This window comes from Lethenteron reissneri, chromosome 64 (genome assembly GCF_015708825.2).
Source record: "Lethenteron reissneri isolate LAM-NWPU_2019-01 chromosome 64, ASM1570882v1, whole genome shotgun sequence".
NCBI classification, from domain to species: Eukaryota; Metazoa; Chordata; class Hyperoartia; order Petromyzontiformes; family Petromyzontidae; genus Lethenteron; species Lethenteron reissneri.
In genome coordinates, this window is record NC_083842.1 from 6,743,499 (window position 1) to 6,763,544 (window position 20,046).

Sequence of the window (20,046 nt, forward strand, 5' to 3'; positions counted from 1 at the left end):
TGCTCTTTTTTTTCCTTTGCTTTTGCCAGATAATACTCTGTATCTCATTAAGCATGGTGGATGGAATACTTGTTATAACTTCATATTGTGATGAACATATTTTTACATCTATGTAAATTGGATTGTACTATATCACCAAACGATTGGACGGGGTGTCACTTTTATGGATAATGAGCATAGCACTGATATTCGCATTGTTATCTTTCATTAAGCTGTGCCTGAATGCCATTGAGCCACACTCGGAGATATTCATCTTTACGGATGCATCTGCAAAAGATGCGTATCTGATGCCACAAGCGGTTGCCATTGGAGAGAGAAAGAAATGCAAAGTAAGACCTTTTACTACACCCGACTCGTATACTCTTTATATCAAAACCGAACAGGGGCGGTTTCATCATTAGGGTGATTGGGCGACGCACCACCAATGTCATTGAACCACAGAGTCATGCTAGCCGTCACTGCAGCCTCTGGATATAGTCCAATCAGCGTCATGTCACGTTCTGTGGAGTACCGCCTCTTTTTGGGCGATTTCACTCCGGCTGAGAATCGCCCCGAGTGGCCCCATAGACTTACATTCAAAGATGTTTTTTTTCGAACGGGGGCGCTGCAATGCATTCTCTATGGCTTCCGGGAGGGCTCGCCCTAACGTGCTTACGTCATCATACGTGCTTACGTCATCATACGTAAGCACGTTTCATCCAACAATATAATTTGTGGCCACCTAGTGGAATCTTTAATAAAATAAACTTGAGTGGTTTGTTTTAATAGTGAGTATAGAAACAAACAAGATGTATTGTAAGAGTCACTTTATTTTTCATTAATATTAAAGAAGTGAAGTTGCCTTTACATGCTTAAGCTGTTAATTTATCCATTGCATGGGTGGACCTTATCCTTATCAATCATCCAGACATTTGCCCCCCCTGAGAGATTTTGCAGGAGCCGCCACTGAAACCGAATGTTACAATTGCACGTGTGATTGACAGATTAAACACGTAAACAAACCTGTACTACATTATTGTACACCTGCAGGAAATTAAGTAATTTTATACACTTGTGGTAATCAGTGTGAGCTTTAATGGTCGCATACTGCAAAACCACATTTGATGAATGAGAGTATGTGGGAGGTGAGCGTTTAAATATAGATACAGCAAAACTTTCTATTTTTCATTATAAAATATATATGCAACAACATAATTATAAATGCAACAACAAAATATTACTCTAAAGTATAACGAATCAACAATATGCATATGCATATACATAATTTTAACAAGCTTTAGATATTGTACTATTTATCATTTCAATATTGAACAACATATGCTTGATGTTTCCTGGTATTAGCTCGATGTATGTCTGTAAACTATTTGAAGTATGATTGCAGATAACATTATTTTATGTTGTATATACATATATTTCCAGGTGAATGTTGTGCACGTGAGATGGTCAGGATATATGCGCTCTTTGGACAATCAGGGAAACTTCCAGCGAACACGCGCACTTACATACCCTGAATATGACGAAATTGCTTTTAGTACTGGGGGTTTGATGTTGAATCCAACAAGTACGGAATTTCAAGGACTAATGGTAGTCATCGGAGACCTCACAAAGACGCAGCAGGTGAGTTACGATATTTCTACACGTACAATGTTCTATCACATACATATGGAACAGATGGAGCACACATTTACTCGACCGCGTTATCCTGGAAAGCCATGGCATGGCACTTCAACGCCCACAGGAAGGGAGATTCACCAACTCTTCCCCCCACAGTGCTGGATTACAGGCGTGCACAATTATCAATCCACTGCTGGATTATGGCCTGTCCAAGCTGCTGCCATCTCTCTTGGTTTTGCAATATAGTAACAATAACAGCCACGGAACTTGTACCAGGCTAGGTACAATTTAAGGCGAAATGAAGTGCAGAAGACTCGCAATCAGGTCACAGGACAAACCTAGATGTTATAAAGTAACTGACAGCGATGACTGGCAGATGCACCATCTGTGCTCCCCACTGCATTTTAGCCACACGGTTGCTCTGCTTGTTGACGTGAGCATCACTCGTCTATCATTCATTTTTGTTAGAGGGTGGCTGCCTTAAACTACCAAGTTGGATCCTTCACGAGCATTTTCCACAAATGCCAATATTGGAACGTATGATACCAGTCATTGGCAATTCCAATTAGTTCCACATCCTCCTATACTACATCAGTCCATCACCTTTTCAACTGTTCCATGTCAATTTCACTCACTCTATCTGGCCAATCAGAAACTGTTTGGGCATACAGTCGCTGGGCATATGCGCTATATAACCCAGCCAACACAGCCTCGCCAAATGGAGGAGCTCAGATATGCGACTATTGTCCAGATCTTTCAAGGATCAATGAGTTTATTTGACAATTCAGTCAAGTTAAACCCAGGACGGATTACAGGCAGGCCAGCCTAAATGTTTCAAATCGGTGCACATATTTAATTACCGGATTCCATGTTTTGCAAGCACAGATAAGGGATGGCATAACTGTAGCAAATAATAATCAGAAGCTTCATATGGAGTGATTAACCAGGTAGCTTCCACACAGCAATACACAGTTGATGACAATGTAATGACACTTGACTGATTCAGAGTGAGACCTCCAATGCTGATTCTAGATTTGAACCTTGATGCAGTAATTTTAGCTGTGACGGTCCCACCTGATGACGGAGACTTGTGTTGCCTCCGAAACGTCGTGATTTATTATTTTATTTTATTTCCATTATTAACTTTAAATTTTAATTTTTACCTCCAATGCTGAACCAGTGGTGGTCACAAGCACACTGCCCAGGTATTGAATATTCTCCACAACTGCCCCATCACTCAAGGGTAGTTGATGTGGTAGAGGATTTGATAATATAAAATACCCAGGCAAATGCTTTGTCTCGGCAGGACTGATGAAAAGGCCGCATCAATCAGCCTCCCATTGTGTGTGCACCAGATGAAAATCCCCCAGTACAGCTATGGAAAGCGTCTCGAACTACATGGTCAAAATATGTGTTAAATATTGTAGGACCAGTGGACATTCCTGTCACACCCTAAGGTGACCCAGAAGTGCCTCTGATTCCTGGTAACGCAGCTTTACCCTGGCCTGTCCACCACCATGAAGGTCCTTAATGATTGTCAGAATAGGGCCAGGGACCGCAAAAGCACGCGGAATAATCCAAAGCCCAGGCCTATTAATGGAAGAATATGCCTTGGCCAGGTCTATAAAGGAGACATATAGATCCTGTATAAAGTCCCTACATCTCTGCTGCAGTAGACAGATAGGGAACATCGATTATATATCTGAAAACTAAATTGGGGAACCACAAAATTATTCTCAGAGTGCCTGGCAAGGCAATGTGGAACAATCATTGCCAAGACCTTTCCCAGCACAATGAGGAGGGAGATGCCCAAGTAGTTATTGAAATCCACATGGCCCCCTTCTTAAAAAGGTGGACAACCAGGGCATCCTTCCATGTAATACTCTACCTACTACATGAAGACGAGAAGAATCTATCTATTCATCGTCGCAGTGGATATGTTCTTGTCTGTGTTCCAATCCTTTGCTACAAATCGGTAATTATTCACCATTGGCCATCGCCCCTTATAGTAATGAATTATATCCATGCCGAATCTTCTCAACAACTTGAATTATGTCAATGAACCTGCATGTGTCCGCTAAATATAGGTGTTCCTCTTTCTGTCTCTCAGTATAAGTTCCAGCATACATGTTGACATATTTATTTTCGCACTTTTAAGCTTTTGTTCAATTTTATTCTATAAAGACTATGTTTTTGATTCTCATGTCATATCAGATAAACATGCAATTATATATATAAAAAATATTTTAGCACATTGATATATAATTTTAAATGATCAAGTTCAGCCTTCCAAAAACACTACTTTCGTGCACATCTTTATTTTATCGTTTTATCATTTTAATTGCAGTTTCCTCACAATTCACCCAGGCAGCTAATTGTATACAAAATGGGACCTTTTTGCCAATATCAAAGTATGAAATTTTTTAGACAAAAAACATGTTTGTTTGCATGTACGTGTGGTTAATACAGGTTTGATTCCTTACTAAAGGTTTGTATTTGGTGTTTGAACATCTCAACATCTGTTTTATTGCCAAAAAGCATAACATTTATTCTGTTTTTTTCATATCTAATTGTCTGGTGGCAGGATTGCCGTCCATCATTCACATGAATTAAGCTCCATTATTCAACAAAGTGTGATGCAATAATTTCCATGCGTACATTTTGTTTCATGACGACTCCATGAGTACCATAATGGCGGGATAAAGTAACGACGTCAAAATGTTAAGGCATTTGTGATTGTGTATTAAAACTGTGACGCATTGATGCTTGCATTTATTTGTGCCAAATTCATTTTAACTAGTATGTATTTCACCTTTTCAGGTGAACCTTTTAAATGTCCGTCATGTTGATACAACGACCAGCAAAGTCCTTACATTTCCAGTTGACAATTCTGTGAGCGACATTGTCATTTTTTATACGGGGACAGTCTCTGCATCACCTAACATTACGATTTCTGATCCATCAGGTATGTAAATTATGTCTTACTTTTTTGTTGTAATGGGTTCTAGACGTTTGGTTGCAATCATATGCATATGGGTGGGGACATTTTATTCAAACCTACACTCTGTATTTAGAAACTATGTTGTAGAAGTAAATTGATGTTTCCAGATTTAACCATTCACCACGCAGTCAATTTTCATCTCACATTGCCCTAAACAATGAAAACTACATTGCATGAGAGTGCAGTGAGAGGTGAACATTGCAGCTATCAAACAATAAACAATCTCGAATTAAAAGCACAGTATTAGATTTAAAATACCCCATGAAGCAGTGGTTAACTTAAAATCTTTGCAGGTTTAAATTGAAAACAATAACACTTTCAGGATATACACATTCACCATTCACGATTGCATTGTACACACGATGTTTTCAATCTACCACATTTTAAAAGAGCAAACGCTTCTTAAAAGCTGTCTTCATTCACATTAATCATCACATTTTTTTGATTTTATTGAGTTTAAGTTGATGCTCTTTGTTCCATAGATGATCCCATTTAGACAGTTGGCCAGCTATTTTACAAGGGCTTCCCATGGTGCATGAGCAGAGCAAAGCAAAACAAAGGCAAAAACATGAATATTGTAGAGAACGAGTACAGGGTCTAGTGATAGGTTTTTACCCTTTCAACTGGTACAAAAACTGACACCTTTATACAAGGCATCATGTTTGCAATAACCACAACACAAGCAGTCAAAATGCAAACAAAAAGAAACAACTCTGATAATGATATGCACTGTCCTTGAAGTTGATTGGTCCACACCCGAGACAGCTTTTCTTAGAGCCTAGTACGCCTTTTGGCGTCATCTGGTCCAACACCAATGGAGACTAGGCTTTAAGAAAAGCTGTCTCGGGTGTGGCGCAATCAACTTCAAGGACAGTGCATATCATTATCAGAGTTGTTTCTTTTTGTTTGCATTTTGACTGCTTGTGTTGTGGTTATTGCAAACATGATGCCTTGTATAAAGGTGTCAGTTTTTCTACCAGTTGAAAGGGTAAAAACCTATCACTATATTTTGCCACTGGTAAAGGAGGTCTCATTGAGTACAGGGTCCTTAAGCAATATTGTCCAATTAACAAATTAGGTATTTAATTTTTGTAAACAAAACACACGGGAATAAAAAAACGGTACAATATAAGCGACCAAGAGGTTCCAGAAAAAGTTAGGTACATGTGCAAGTATGCTCCGTGTTTTGGTTTAATAGAGAAATAAAGAGGGAGAATGAATAGAGGAAACCAAGCTGCAGATGAGTGGTAAGGGTATTCCAGAAACATGGAGAAGCAAGGCAGAAAGAAAACTCTTTAGCAAACAAAGTTTAAGAAATGTAATTGTTTGCAGGAATCAGGAAGCACTTCTGAGGCTTTGAGAGGGAGTTATATGAACTAAGTGTTGCACACTGGAAATGAAGGACGTGGGCAGTTGCTCCAAATTGAGGGCAAACACATTTATTGTGATAATCTGTAAAATGCAACAGCACGTGTGTTACACACATGTACAGTATGTCATTGTCCATGTTTCTGGTCTATGCGTCATAGACAGAATGCAACTATTGATTCTCTGACTGGAGATGGGAGAATGCAATTTGGTTTCTATGCAACAGTTCAAATCTATTGAGAAACTAAATGATGAACAAAATAGTACCTGTCTAAACAATGAAAAAACGATCAGTGCTATAAATAATACACTAAACATTCGGAGCAAAGTAAAACAACCTATCTTAAACGACAATAACATGATGAAGTCTGCCTGGGACACACAAATGCACACATTTACACACAACAATGATATATTACAGACAGCTTGTGATAAGTATACATCTGCAAGATAATAAATATTAGATTTTTCGTTTTATCATCTTATCACTCACCCCAATACTCTTAACCAATCTCCGTGGTGTGTATGTGTGTGAATGTGTGCATTTTTTTACTCCACAGGTACAATGGATAGTGCAGTTGCAGGAAATACAACACTTTTATCGACCCAAATATCTGGAAGCACTTTTATCATTCGCTTAAAGGAGCCAAAAATGTGTGGAGTTTGGAAAATTCAGATCACATCACCGGGAACTTCAAGTTTACGTATCATCGGTAATGAAAGTCCTCGAACACCTCAATCTTCTGTCCTACCAGGAATTTTGATCCTACCAACATAGGAGCATAGACACTGTGTAACATCTAAGTTCGGATACTTTGAACTTCAATTGCAGACAATGTACTTACTGTATACTTACAGAGATTTTGCGATAGTTGGGCAAGTGTAAAGGATGAAGGAGGGTGGGTTATTGACATAGGCACTGGGGTGGCACCCAGAGGTTGCCAGACAAAAGACCACATTGTAGTTGTGATTCGATGAGTTTTGTGTCAACTGCAATAGCCGTAATGTCGCACCTCCGACTAGGACGATTGGCTACCTATGGTGCGAAAGAAGTTCAACATACATACATGTCACTGGGACCTTTACAATAACTGTGATGTGAACAACTTAATACTTATGTTGTTATTTCAGATTAGAACGCCATATTTAAATTCAGTGGACCTAATGCAATCGTGCACGAACAAAGGCAATGCTGAAATGTATTACATAGACAGCATTGACATTAAACCCATGATAGCAGTTGGAGGTAATGACCACAATGGAAAGGACATTGCAGGTGGTGGTCACAACAAAGATGGAGCAACTTCCTATTGTTATAAATGCGATGGCATATGTAATATGCAGTAAATAAACATGTATGGAAATGGATTGCTTCAGTTATTTCATTTGATGCATTATCGTTGTATTGTATATATTGGGGTGGCGAGGTGGTACAGTGGTTAGATCACTGCACTATGAACCCAGAGACCTAGGTTCGATTCTTGGCCATGGCTAATGTATGATCAAAACCAGATGACTGGCCTGGTATTGGAGTTTGTTTGACAAAGGGGTAATTTTGCCCATTATCCCCCAGGTACATCAACATGTGCTGCTTGTTGTGACTTGTTGAGGATGGTGCTGTGTTATAATCCTGGCGATCTGAGCTTCATTGCCCTAAAGAGTTAACATTGGCTGTGAGTGATATCTCAACCCAGCCTTTAATGTGTACCTGTTTCGATCTAAGAACATCAACTCTGGGAAGAAAAATGTGACCAAGTTTGGTTAATAATTCCGTACATTTCCATGTCTCGCCTTAATCAGGACTTGGTAACAATACTTCCCACAAATATTCCATGGTGCAAAATGTACGTGTTATATGTCATTACGCCTATAATGGTTCATGTTATATTTGTACACTTTAAGGAGAAAGCTCTTTGAATTTCATCTACAAGTTTGGAGTTGAAGATGATGTCGGGCCGCACCCTGGTATAAGGGCTATCACGAATAAACCATCAACAGGTTAGAGCATAAAGTCTCATATATATGCCTACATAAACACGGTGAGGCCTCTACCCACAAATATTACAAGTTTGGATGCAAACTAAATGCATATCTTGTCACCCAACACGGATTTTATTGGAGGCTAAAGTCTATTGTGCCCCCCCAGTCTACCAAGTGCGGAAGTGGAAGGCGGCCTTACCAGTATCTACCTACCCACTCCCTCATGCTTGCCTGTGTGACAATCACTTTGAATATTGAGACAGAATGCAAGACTCTTTAATATATGTAGTGGTAACAAAATACTTTAAATTACAATAAATTATTTTCTTACCAAATTTGCTTTTGGTTAGTGTTGGTGTGATAGTTTTGGTGTTGGTATGATTTCTACCTCCACTAGTCCCAGTTACAGTCTGTCTGGATGTTATAGTGAGTAGTTGAATCCAAAGACCAGAGACATCATTTATATTCCAATGTCAGACCACATCTCCAGAACACAGAAGGCTCAGTTTTAGTTACAACAATATAAATAACATAACATACTTCATACTAAGTCTGATTACACACAAGCGTTGCAGAATTACTTAATTACATATTCACAACATGTTAAATTATCCTCTCATGTTACATACATGCAGCTGCACCCTAACCAATATTTATTATTTGAGCGACACACACTTGGTCGTTTACGATGTCTTAGCTCCCTTAGTAGGCATATCTCCTCAGCTAAATCGACACACATCTACACCTAGCAGGTACCTCTCTTCTGCTACACTATGAACATCTACTCTCAGCAAATACAACTCCTCTGCTACTCTTTTATTGGTTGACAGACACTCTTTACACTGCACAACCAGGGTTAACATCGTCATGGCTGTCTTAAACAATATGACCCAGACGATTGCCCAAATATATATTTTTATTGACACTGCCTTACTTCCAGAACCTTCCATGTCCTTCCTCCACCTCATGGTAACTCCTGCCAATCTTTTAACTCTGTCCTCCCTCATTTATGAGGGTCGGTTTGGGCTTGGGGGAAAAATAAAATTTTAGAAACTCTGAAAAGCCCAAACCCAAACTTCCTCAAACAGGAGCCAATGAGCAAAGACAAACCAAACAGGTACCGATGAGCATGAGACAGACTCCAGTCAGAGCTTTGTTTCGTGAAGATTTTTCTCAACCTCACCTTCTGAATTATCACCATCCAAAACTAAATAAATCACAGGAAACGTTTTACAAAGAAAGTTGCAGTTGCGTTTTTTTCATGAACCGTGAACCTGCCAAATTAGAAAAAATGGGATATGAAATTGATTTTGGGGGTTACAGGACAATAGACAAAGTCAACGTGAATGGCAATTCAATAGTACTTGGTTAGGTTTAACAAGATTAACACAGTCTGAATAGCTAATCATGAAAGTTGACTCCATTGTACAGCCATGGAAGTCGGCGTGTGATCCTTAGCTTGGAGCCACCAAAATTGCAAAATTGCTTATTCGCAGGTAATGTACAGAGGTCGAGCAGGACTGCACGGGTCGTAGACTAGCAGGCTTTGGCACAAGCCAAACATGGTGAACCTACTGGAATCTTCCCTTCTCCATTATACCGCGTGATTCCCTTGTTCTCTTGTCTACCATCTTCTCTAACTCTGCATACACTGCACTCAACCTGTCCTCTCTCTCTTCGTATGCTGCCTTGCTACAACTTTTCCTAGCCACTACCCACTTAATACTTACCCTCAAAACCATAACAGGGCACATCGCTTCTCACCACAACTCTCAACCTTCACCTTTCTCCATTAATTATGACATTTACGTGGTTATAACACTGGTGTTGGTGTCAATTGAGTAGATTGTGGTGGTGGTTGTATCCGTTTCAAAGTTGAGGTCGCATGAGGTGACTTTGGCCAATAGTACCGAGGTCTAGTATGTGCTACATATGATTATGACGGTGATGGTTGGTGATTGATGGGCAAAAGGTGAATAATGGTGAGTCATGATGAGTTTTGGTTTGTCAGTTATGGGTAATGGGTGATAGTGAATAAAGGTGATTGTGTTAATGAGTGATGGTGGCGTTGCAGGTGTGCCACTATTGGTGGAAGTCACCATTACAGACGAAGACACCAGCAGTGCTGTTGCTGAGATGCTGACGCTGCTATCACCTGATGGTCGACCTCTTCAAATTATTTTGTTGAACGACACCAGCCCAGGAGACTATATTGGAAGGATTGACTCCCTCCCAGAGGAGCAGTTCTCTGTGTACGTCAGCGGGAAGGACTCGAGAAATGACACCTTTGGCCGAGTATTTCCAACAATTTCTGAAGTCACCACAATAACACTAGAGGTAATTTCCCATCAATGGCTTCCCTACTCTCTGGATTTCTCCACAGTGAAACAAACAATTATTGTTTTAACCCATGATTTATCATACCTGAGAAAATACGAATGAAATCAGATAATACAATGCAAATAACACAAAGATGATTGCAGATGACATAGTCAACAGTGAGTACACCGGATTATCACGGGTTTCTACGTACGGCGTGAAAGAAGTTCAACATATATACATACAAAATAAAGGAGGTTATGATTGTTTATTGACGAATGGTTGGCCTAAATAAAAAAGATGGAAGCATTATACTCGATAGGGATAATATCTAAATTAGGAATGGAATTCTAGGCAGATCACTGGCAAAAAAGATAATATATTTCTTGCCTGATGACGGAGGCTTGTGTTGCGTCCGAAGCGTCGTGATTTAGTTTATATTCTTTCTACCTACGTGACTTTACCGAAATAACCGAAGAGTATGGATTCCTGCAGTCACGAATGCTTCAAATCAAGAGAACATATATCCCTGTGATTTTTTTTTCAGAAGGGAGTTCTGAACATCAGAATTGAATACATAAACACCGCAATTCGCAGTATGAAAAATGTTGAGCTCATGGACTATTTTATTTCGCCATCAAATAAATAGGAGTAGTTGTTGCAACAACATTCGCAGGTTCTAATCCGTTCACGATTGGAATCCTGGTGTATTAAGAAAAAATACTACGTACCATCTGCTTCACAGTGACAGTGGTTGCGAAAGGTCCCTTGCCATCATTTATAGAGTAGGCGATGTTATGCTGGAATGCAAGCCTTATACCAACTGCGAAAACTGAAAATTGTTATTTAGACTCTGTGAGGCTTCGTGAGTAAACTAGCATAACAATATTGATCAATTAATTACTGCACATGATTTAATTGTTGACTGAGATCAATGGGAAAATAATTAACAGCACATTTTAAGGTCAACCAACCGCAGGAGCAAGATACATTGAGGATAGGTTTGCAGTACCACGCCTTTGTGGAGAGTTGCTCGTCCCTTGGAGCAGTGAGGCTGGGTCCACAATCCCTAGAGTCCATCCTGTGCCAGCAGAATGTGTAGGACAACTGGATAGGTAATGCAGCATGAATGACAGCCCAAAATATCCACGCAACTCACAGGGGATTAGCCCAATCCTAGTTGGCGCCACATCCAAACCTCTTCGCAATGTTTATTTTTATTTTATTTTGGCAGCCTAGCTTGTTATCTTGCCACGGTTTTACATGCGAGAAAGAGGGGGTGAAATCGGCTGTGATAGAACGCTATCATGTGTTAGACTAATGCGAGCCCACCGCCAAGCCATCTTTAGGAAATCCGAGTAAGGTTATCATTACAATACATCAATCATAATGCAATACTATACGATGTAAACAAAAAAGAAAAAATATAATTGCATAAAATCTTGAACCCATTTCAGCATTATAATGTATACCATATGACCTTATAGAGCCACACACAATGGTCGGATTGTCTCTGAATCTCTCACAGATTGTTTCAACAATGACCTATCCAAAGATCGCCATTGGCATCCCAACCTACCTTAATGTGTCCGTCACTAACTCTGGTGATGCTGACACATTCGCAGCGACAGTCAGTGTGGACCCTGGCTTCATTGTCAGTATTCTTCCTTCGGATAGGTAAATGTGTTTTACTCACACACCTTTATACATTAAGTGTTTTTTTGTCATTCCACTGCTATATGATGGCCTCTAAGCACCATGCAGGTCATAGAGGTTACGTACCACGCTGGTCAATACTGGTTGGTGAGGGCAGACAGCATAGACGTGGGTGAGTAGACAGTACAGTGTAAGAATAGATGTTCTGCATTTTCCACTCAATCACTGTCTACGCTGATGACTGCTTAGCTTCTGAATTTAGGGACATTCTGGTCAATTAGTCATAGGCTATAGCTCTGGACCAATTGTAGATATACAGTAAAACCTTGGATTGCGAGCATAATTCGTTCCGGAAACGTGTTTGTAATCTAAAGCACTCGTATATCAAAGCACTCGTACATCAGTTGTGATCACGTGACGCTCGGCAGACAAAGCGTATACATGTACTACTCGTATTGCAAGACCTCGCTCGTTTATCAAATTAATATTTATTTAAAAAAATTGCTCGTCTTGCAAAACACTCGCAGATCAAGTTACTCGCAATCCAAGGTTTGACTGTATATACCTGAGAACTCCTCTTATCTGTTTTAATGTGATGTCCTATTATTCAAACGGTCATCCGTGATTTACACTACTTTTTTCACGGATGAATCATAAATAATTGCAGATAGGGTAGGAATTTGTCACACAACTCCAATTATACACTAAAATATCGCCCAAGCCCACAAGGGTAAAGTGTCTCCATGTGTTTTGTGTGTCTCTCTGTTTGTGGGTGTCTCTGTTTTGTCCGTGTTTATTGATGTCTTTGTGTGGCTCCAATTTTTTGTGGATAACCCACGAGTGATTATAATATTACGGGTAACTGGATGCCATTCCACACTAAATTCGTAGATAATGTCAGATAATAGGAAAACTAGGGGCATGGGTAATTGGGTGTTTTCGCTAATCCTATAGCTCCTTGGGAAAATATGAATTGGAAGATAATAGTGTCGTAGATAAGAGGATTTCTGTAAATTTTGGTTATAAGACAGTATTTACAATGGATAAATGTGCTTTATTGTTATCATGATTATTATTTAAGCTGTATATTCTGGCCTTTCTGACATGCGTTGAAAGCTTAATAAGTTAAGGGGGGGGGGGGGGGGAAACTGTGAGGTGCACTCCAGCAACATCGTTGTGGCATCATCCCTATAATTTGTAATATATCATCAATACAGTTATGTCACAAAAGTACATGTGAAAGTATTATACAATTATTATTTTTCTCATTAATACATTTCAAACTCTTGTCAGACAGCCTGGGATAAACAGCCCAGCGGTGTTTTAACAAAGTATAATATATTTCGTTTGTTGTTGCATGATTCATTAAATAATGAAATAATATATAAATTATAAGGCTGACTTCATTAATAAACTTCAGATTGTTAGAGACGTCTCTTTTCTCAACAAATTCAGCACAGGAAGCGATGCCAGGCTGGTGTGATGAAATTTGCACTGGAATATCCGCAAATCCATCTAATTTTAGATTCAAATGCCTGATGGTCAAATTGATTAAATGTATACCACTTCTTAAACTAATTCAGCTAGCATAGCAATTAATATGGGGAAAGGTTCAAAAAGAAACAGTTGATATTCTGAAACCACAAATGACATTCTGAGGAAAAAGAGAAATATAAAAGAAACGTGCAGAACTGAATATTGAATACACAGAACTCGGTAAAATTATGAAGAATATAATGAGACTATACATCAGAGATGACACACATTATTGGATGTGTCAGACCAAGCAACGGGTGCTTGCAAACAGCAATACGGAGGTTCATGATCGGCCATTCACAAATGAAACCCCTTTGAAAAAAATACGGAACCAAACTCGAGATCAAACCCTCAATTTAGTAAATAAATATTATGGAGATTTCTATAGCAACGCAACACAAATATATAGTTTTGGAAGCAGAACTCTCAAAGGAAGAAGAATAAGTTCCAGATTTCACACTTAAGCTCCACCGTTCACGGTCTGCAAAGTGGAAGACGCTTGGATCAGATGACATACCATTGTCAAAAAGTGGGACCAATTCTTGGAACAATAATAGCAGCTTTCTTCACATTTTATAACACATGTCCAATAATGAAACAAGAGGTTGATGAGAGTTTGGTGCGATCTTTGAACTCAATTAGATCATGAAAATTCAGATACCAATTGGCCAAAATAAGAATGTGTTTGATGATTGACATTTATATCTGTGCTCTTAAATGTTTCAGTATATTACCTTAGTTTGATCATCTTTCCTTCATGTTTCCACTGAAATATTATAAAACCCTAGTATTGAGCTGGCAGTCCTGACACTCTGGGTTCGAATCCAGGCAGCTGCCTGTGATTAAACTGTGTGCTTAAGTGTGTAGTGGCATAAGAAGGGAGGGGCTGCTGGGGGCTCTGGGACCCTGGGTGGGCCAGGCGCTTAAGCCTCTTGGCACCAGGCGCTGGGTTCCCAGGCGGGTCCAGACGCTTAAGCCTCTTGGCGCCAGGCGTGGGTTCCCGGGTGGCCCAGGTGCTTAAGCCTTGGCGCCGCCAAAGGGGGGGGGCTGTGTGTGCTCTGTGGGAGATCTGGGGGCGCACACGGTTCCCACCCCTCGTTGGTGACTAGGCATAAAAGCGGAGCTCCCTGGATGATCAGAGTCAGTCGTAGCTCAAGACCCAAGACCAGCCATCGGAGGACACTGGGACGCTGTGAGAGCCAATGGTGGGACTCTGGAACTCCCGACTCTACGACCTTGTGTGGGCGAGTTCCAGAGCGTAGCCAGAGTAGAGTATCTAGGCTGTGTACCTAGGCTGTGTACCTAGGCTGTAACAGAGTATCAGGACTGTTGGAGAGTTGGAGTGTTGGACTGTTGGAGAGTTGGAGAGGGCTGGAGTGGTGTTGGATTGTAATAACGAAGTTACCTCTACAAGTGTCTCCGGAACCCGTTACAAGTGTAATGTGTAGGTGTAAAGTAGTGATGCAGTGTTTGGAGCACTGCAATATGATGCAGATGACTTGAGTTCAATTCCTAGCCAATTTTAACATCAGTGGCGTTACCTGGTCAGCGTGGATAGGTATGGTCAAATGGCCCCTGTAACTGAGACATCATGGGGTGGCTATCATCCCACAGTGGATTGACAAAGAACATCAATAAGAATATTCATGTCTGTGTAACAAGTTTAAAAATGTGTTAAAAAATATTATTCCTGAGATGAAATCATTGTTTTTTTGTAATTGTTATTAACTTGGATTGGTTGGTGCTTGTGCAGATTCAACATCAGCAGGAACAGCTCAGTAATTTTAACGCTGAAGCTAGAAACCAATTCTACAGTGGAAATCGGAACGATTGGCACATTTTTACTGGTAGTTCACGGAGCAAACTCTACCTCCAACTTCATAGATTTTCAAGCTCAGCTTCTAAAGGTAATGATACATAATATTGAAATGACAAATCTAATCCCATTGACATATATTTTGAATAAAATGACTCTTGGTGAGGAAATCAAATGCCATCTGGAGTGATTCCTTCTAAAAATGATTCCTTGTAACGCCAGATACTATCCAAAACTAATATTTATAATGCGTGTGATCCTGATAATAAGCACTGCGCTTAAAGGTGTTCAAGATCTTGCACCATTTCTGTGTAGGCTTTTCAAGCTCTTGTATAGTACGCACTCCGTATCAACAACTGGGAAATTAGCTCAGATCCATCCAGTCCCAAAAAGGGTGATTCATCTTGCATGTGTAATTATCGTCCTATCGCCTTGACACTATTAATATGAAACGTAGTAATAGTAAATGAGACTATCCTGGTCTCTTGAACGTGAAAGTGAGGAATATGTAATCAATGATCATCTTCTCCATCACTTGGATTCATTATCATTTAGTGATCATCAGTATGGGTTCCATCCAGCATGGTTTACGGGTAACTATTTAACTTATTTTAACACGTAGGCTTTCGCGATCAATATCATCCTTTTTACAGGTTTTTTTTTGGGGTTAGATCGCGTAAATATAAATATTTCGTTACTGTTGCCCAAGTGCTCTGCACACTTTTTGCTATGTATGAACCAGCACAACAAGTAAACATTCTTTCTACGTAAAACTTTGGTAGAAAACAAATTTAGCAATAACACTGAGTATGCAAAGTGCCAATAAAATTTCTGGAACGTAACTATAATCTTTGCGAACATGGGATAAAAAATCTAAGCGGTTGATTCTCGTGCCCTCATGAACGGCACCGTTGGAGTAAACGTGTTGAATTAAACTAACACTTCAAGAGCTATCAACATAAATATATTTTTACAATCAACAGTATGCGTCGGTTTATTGTTAGGAAAATGGTAGCAACCGCACATCAATTAATTTATATATCATTACATTGATCCATGGAAGGGTCCAGTTTCACTTGCCCAATTATTATTTTTTGGGACTTATGAACTCTTTCCCTGCTCAAAGAGTTAAATTAAATATATAGAACTAATCCGAATATTATTTTGCTCGCAATCATAGTCCAGTAATAGAGCTGGTGCTACATTTTATGAGTGAGCGTTTTATTGTCGCAGATTACTGAGGAACTTATATTTCCTCTGCAACCTAAAAGACATTCATGCAACATTGAATAGTTCCCAAAACCACTGAGCAAAGTTTGCAGTAGTCTTCTCGTATTGGATATGGGATGTTGTAGTCGGTGTAAATGGTCCTGCCACTTTCTGTCAGCTAGTTAACACACCTCCTCTATTATGCATGTTTTATGGGGAGGTCGGCACTCTCTACTTAACAATGTCATAGCAGCTGCATATTCCGCAGTCCCCTCACCATGATTGGGACGAGGGAGAAAATGTCCAACTTCTGCTGCGGCTCATATTGTTCCACCAACTGATGTGTTTGATTTCTCTTCCTCGTTTTCCTTTGCTTGCTCCATGCAGAATCGATGTCATACATTCTCCAGATCATACTATTATGACGTATCCCACATATTCTGTTTAAGTCTCATTCGATTCCAGAGTAACTCATGTATCCAATGTTCCCTCTCCATCCGAACTTTTGTACGTTCTAAATTACATTATTGTAAGACTTCCATTGCGTGACTAGTCAAGCTGATTGTCCTGTGAGCTTTACATTCTAGGGTGGTGGGCTTTTGGGGAATTGGAAAGAACAGAAACTGCTCAATTTCCTCAATTCGATTTATTCCTCATATATCTTATTTTTTTTAAAATACTCACTAGTTCCCCCTTCCATTATCTTATTACTTCCAACATATCACTGGGTACCACATCCATACTGTTTCCTTTTTTAAAAATTTACATTTTAGGCTCGTGACACCTGGGTTATAGGCACATGACAGTGGCCAATTATGTCTTCAAACTTTTAAAAATGTTCAGATCTATTTTCCTGATCATGATAAAATCTATCTTGTTTTATGTTACAGTATCGTTTTCTCTTGATCTCTTGGAAATATCTTTGTATACAGCCTTCTTTGTGGTTGTTTGAACCAAGTGTTCATCACTGTGAAACTATGTTGATTACAAAACTGAAATTACCGATTGTCCTCCATAATTATTGTTATATATTATGCGTATTAACATAAGCCAATATGGTCAACAAAGCATATCTACTGATGAAGGCAGCATATTAATAATCACGTATATTGGTTCTGCGCCAGCAAGGCAAAACAAAAGCCAACAGGACAAATCTAACTGCGTAAAACCTAATAAGTATCGAATGCCCCCCCCCCCCTCCCCTTGCGCACAGTATGATGATGATTCATTTCCAACCTGTGAAATTATCGCTGAAAGAAAATGCCCTAAGAAGCTCCAGGACACGAAGTGCAAATCCAGCACGTGGAACGCGACCATCCAGTTCAATGACACTGGGTCGGGAATAAAAATAATAGATGCAACTGGTGGCATGAGCAACATCACTGTCGGGAAGACATTGACCAAGAGCTATTCCGCAGACTGCTGCAACACGGTGTTTAGCGTTAATGTCACAGATATGGCTGATAACTTACGTGTGTGCTCCTACGACATGAAGGCATCAGCAGGGTTTACGATGTTCCATATTGGCATTTGGCAAATGGTCATATTTGCATTTGGCCTGGCACTAAGTGGAATTACTAATGTCATGTGATTTCAAATGTTTGACATGTGAAGTACAGGCAATACATCTGTATATTTTGTGGGAGAAAATATTATTGTCCTCTTCATGTGTAGTGCTATTAATTTTTTAACACAAGACCTGGAAATATATTTACACTAATTCGGTCAGGTCTGATGCGAGTAATACATAAACTAAGGATCAGAAAATGTTGTCTCCCCACACTTCAATACTGGTACAGGGATAATTTTACAGGGAACATTTAAAATGTTGATTTCTTTTGCATATTTTAAGGTGATCAATATTAAATATTGTGGGTATTGTAACAAATGTGGATAGATGTATTAAAAAATATAGACTACTGATCAAGCAGCTGCATGAAGTAAAGTGCTATTGCCCCATGTCAGAGGTTAATGTGCTTGCATTGTTATCTCAGGAGAAAAATTAACGAAGACCCGTGGGCGTGGCAAATTATGCTGAACTGTCAGGGAATATAAGTGGTCAATCACATATTGCTTTTAGATATGATTATATGGGATTAGTCCGATAAGTGGTTGATTTAATTGCATTGAAAATAAGAAACACTGTGAATGTATCAGTTTTATAAATGGTTCGAATTTATGTTGCAAATAGTGGAAGGGAGTGGCAAAAAACTACGCATTAGTGGCAACAGCAAGAGTTGTCTGAGCTGTCAAATCGTTGGGAGAACAGCTGTGTCTATTCCCTCGATCTTCGCACAATCATGTGGTTTGATAACAAGAGCATATACAATTTACTTTTGATTACGAGTACTTCATGCGGTGTTAAACAACATAGTATGGCAGGTTCTTTCTTATCCATTCTTATCGTTTTCTATGCTTCACGCCATTGCCAAGCAGCACTGACCCGCATGCTGAAGCATGGTCATAAAATTCCCCCAACCCGCATGGCATGCATAGAAAGGCCCTCAATCACCATTGTTTTTAAAAGGGCACATATTTGTTGTACTATTAAACAATCAAATACTCTTGAAGGTACAGAATTTCCCACACGTCTTATTCCCCTGAGGTTTATCTGGGTAATTTTAAATGTGCCTGTACGGACTATTGCATGTTATTATAATGAGCAAAGTGAGACGATTAATATTACCATCACTATAATCATGTTAAAATAAAGCAACAAAAACGTAGAAATTTGATGCAATAGTATTACACACGAGCCTAAGTATCTGATGTAAGGCACCAAAATCATAGTTTTGCATGAGATTGTTTGGTTTCGGATTTTTTCTAATACAAAATAATGATTTTAACTTTGGAATGCGTTCACTCATTCTTGAAGAGAGAGACGGCTCAGAGGTGTGAGCAACCATAGACAAGCAGGAAAGAAAGCCTCAGCAAGCCGATAACAAATTATCCCCCTTCAAGCTCTGCAGTCCTCTATATATGAAGGTGTTATCGGCCAAAATATGGGTGGTAATTACATGGAAAGAATCGAGCACCCAAAGAAAATCTACACATGCGTGGGAGCAACACTCTATCCCATACAGATAGAAAAGGGGGAGTCCACAGTCTTGCCTACCACATTCTCCTGACAATTCAGGGTATGGCACCTCAACGTCTACGAGAAGGGAGTTTCATAGCATGTGTGATTCACCAACCTTCACTGCCTCGCTGACATACGAAGGAACAAGAAGAAGCTGCCTCCACAGTGCTGGAATAGAGGCATGTGCCACCACCATCTGGCAAATTATGAAAGGCACTAATGGCGTCGGTGAAAGGTAAACTTAAAATAAATTCACTAAATAATATAATAACAAAGAAGAACAGCATGCATATGCCTGAATTCGGTAACGCTTTCTAACATATGTTTGTTCTTAGAAGTACTTAATGTTATTCTATTAATTTTGATCAATTTGACTAGTTTTCAATCAGGTCCCAAATAGCAACACAACTATATACTTCGTGTGGTTGATGCATTCCAAAAAAAGGTGCACAAAGCGAAACTCGACCG

The 20,046-nt window shown here is 39.5% G+C and overlaps 1 protein-coding gene across 2 annotated transcripts in view; it reads left to right on the forward strand.

Moving 5' to 3' along the window:
* Window positions 1-19,460, forward strand: part of LOC133359205 (von Willebrand factor A domain-containing protein 7-like) — a 47,761-nt gene extending 28,301 nt beyond the window's left edge. For both annotated transcript variants that reach the window (XM_061577629.1, XM_061577628.1), the window contains 9 exons: window positions 213-329; window positions 1,420-1,617; window positions 4,435-4,579; window positions 6,544-6,696; window positions 7,886-7,981; window positions 10,038-10,300; window positions 11,811-11,959; window positions 15,228-15,381; window positions 17,713-19,460. In XM_061577629.1, coding sequence (XP_061433613.1) covers window positions 213-329; window positions 1,420-1,617; window positions 4,435-4,579; window positions 6,544-6,696; window positions 7,886-7,981; window positions 10,038-10,300; window positions 11,811-11,959; window positions 15,228-15,381; window positions 17,713-18,090 — 1,653 coding nt within the window. In that variant the 3' untranslated portion in view covers window positions 18,091-19,460. The remainder of the gene's footprint in view (window positions 1-212; window positions 330-1,419; window positions 1,618-4,434; window positions 4,580-6,543; window positions 6,697-7,885; window positions 7,982-10,037; window positions 10,301-11,810; window positions 11,960-15,227; window positions 15,382-17,712) is intronic.
* Window positions 19,461-20,046: the final 586 nt, after the last annotated feature.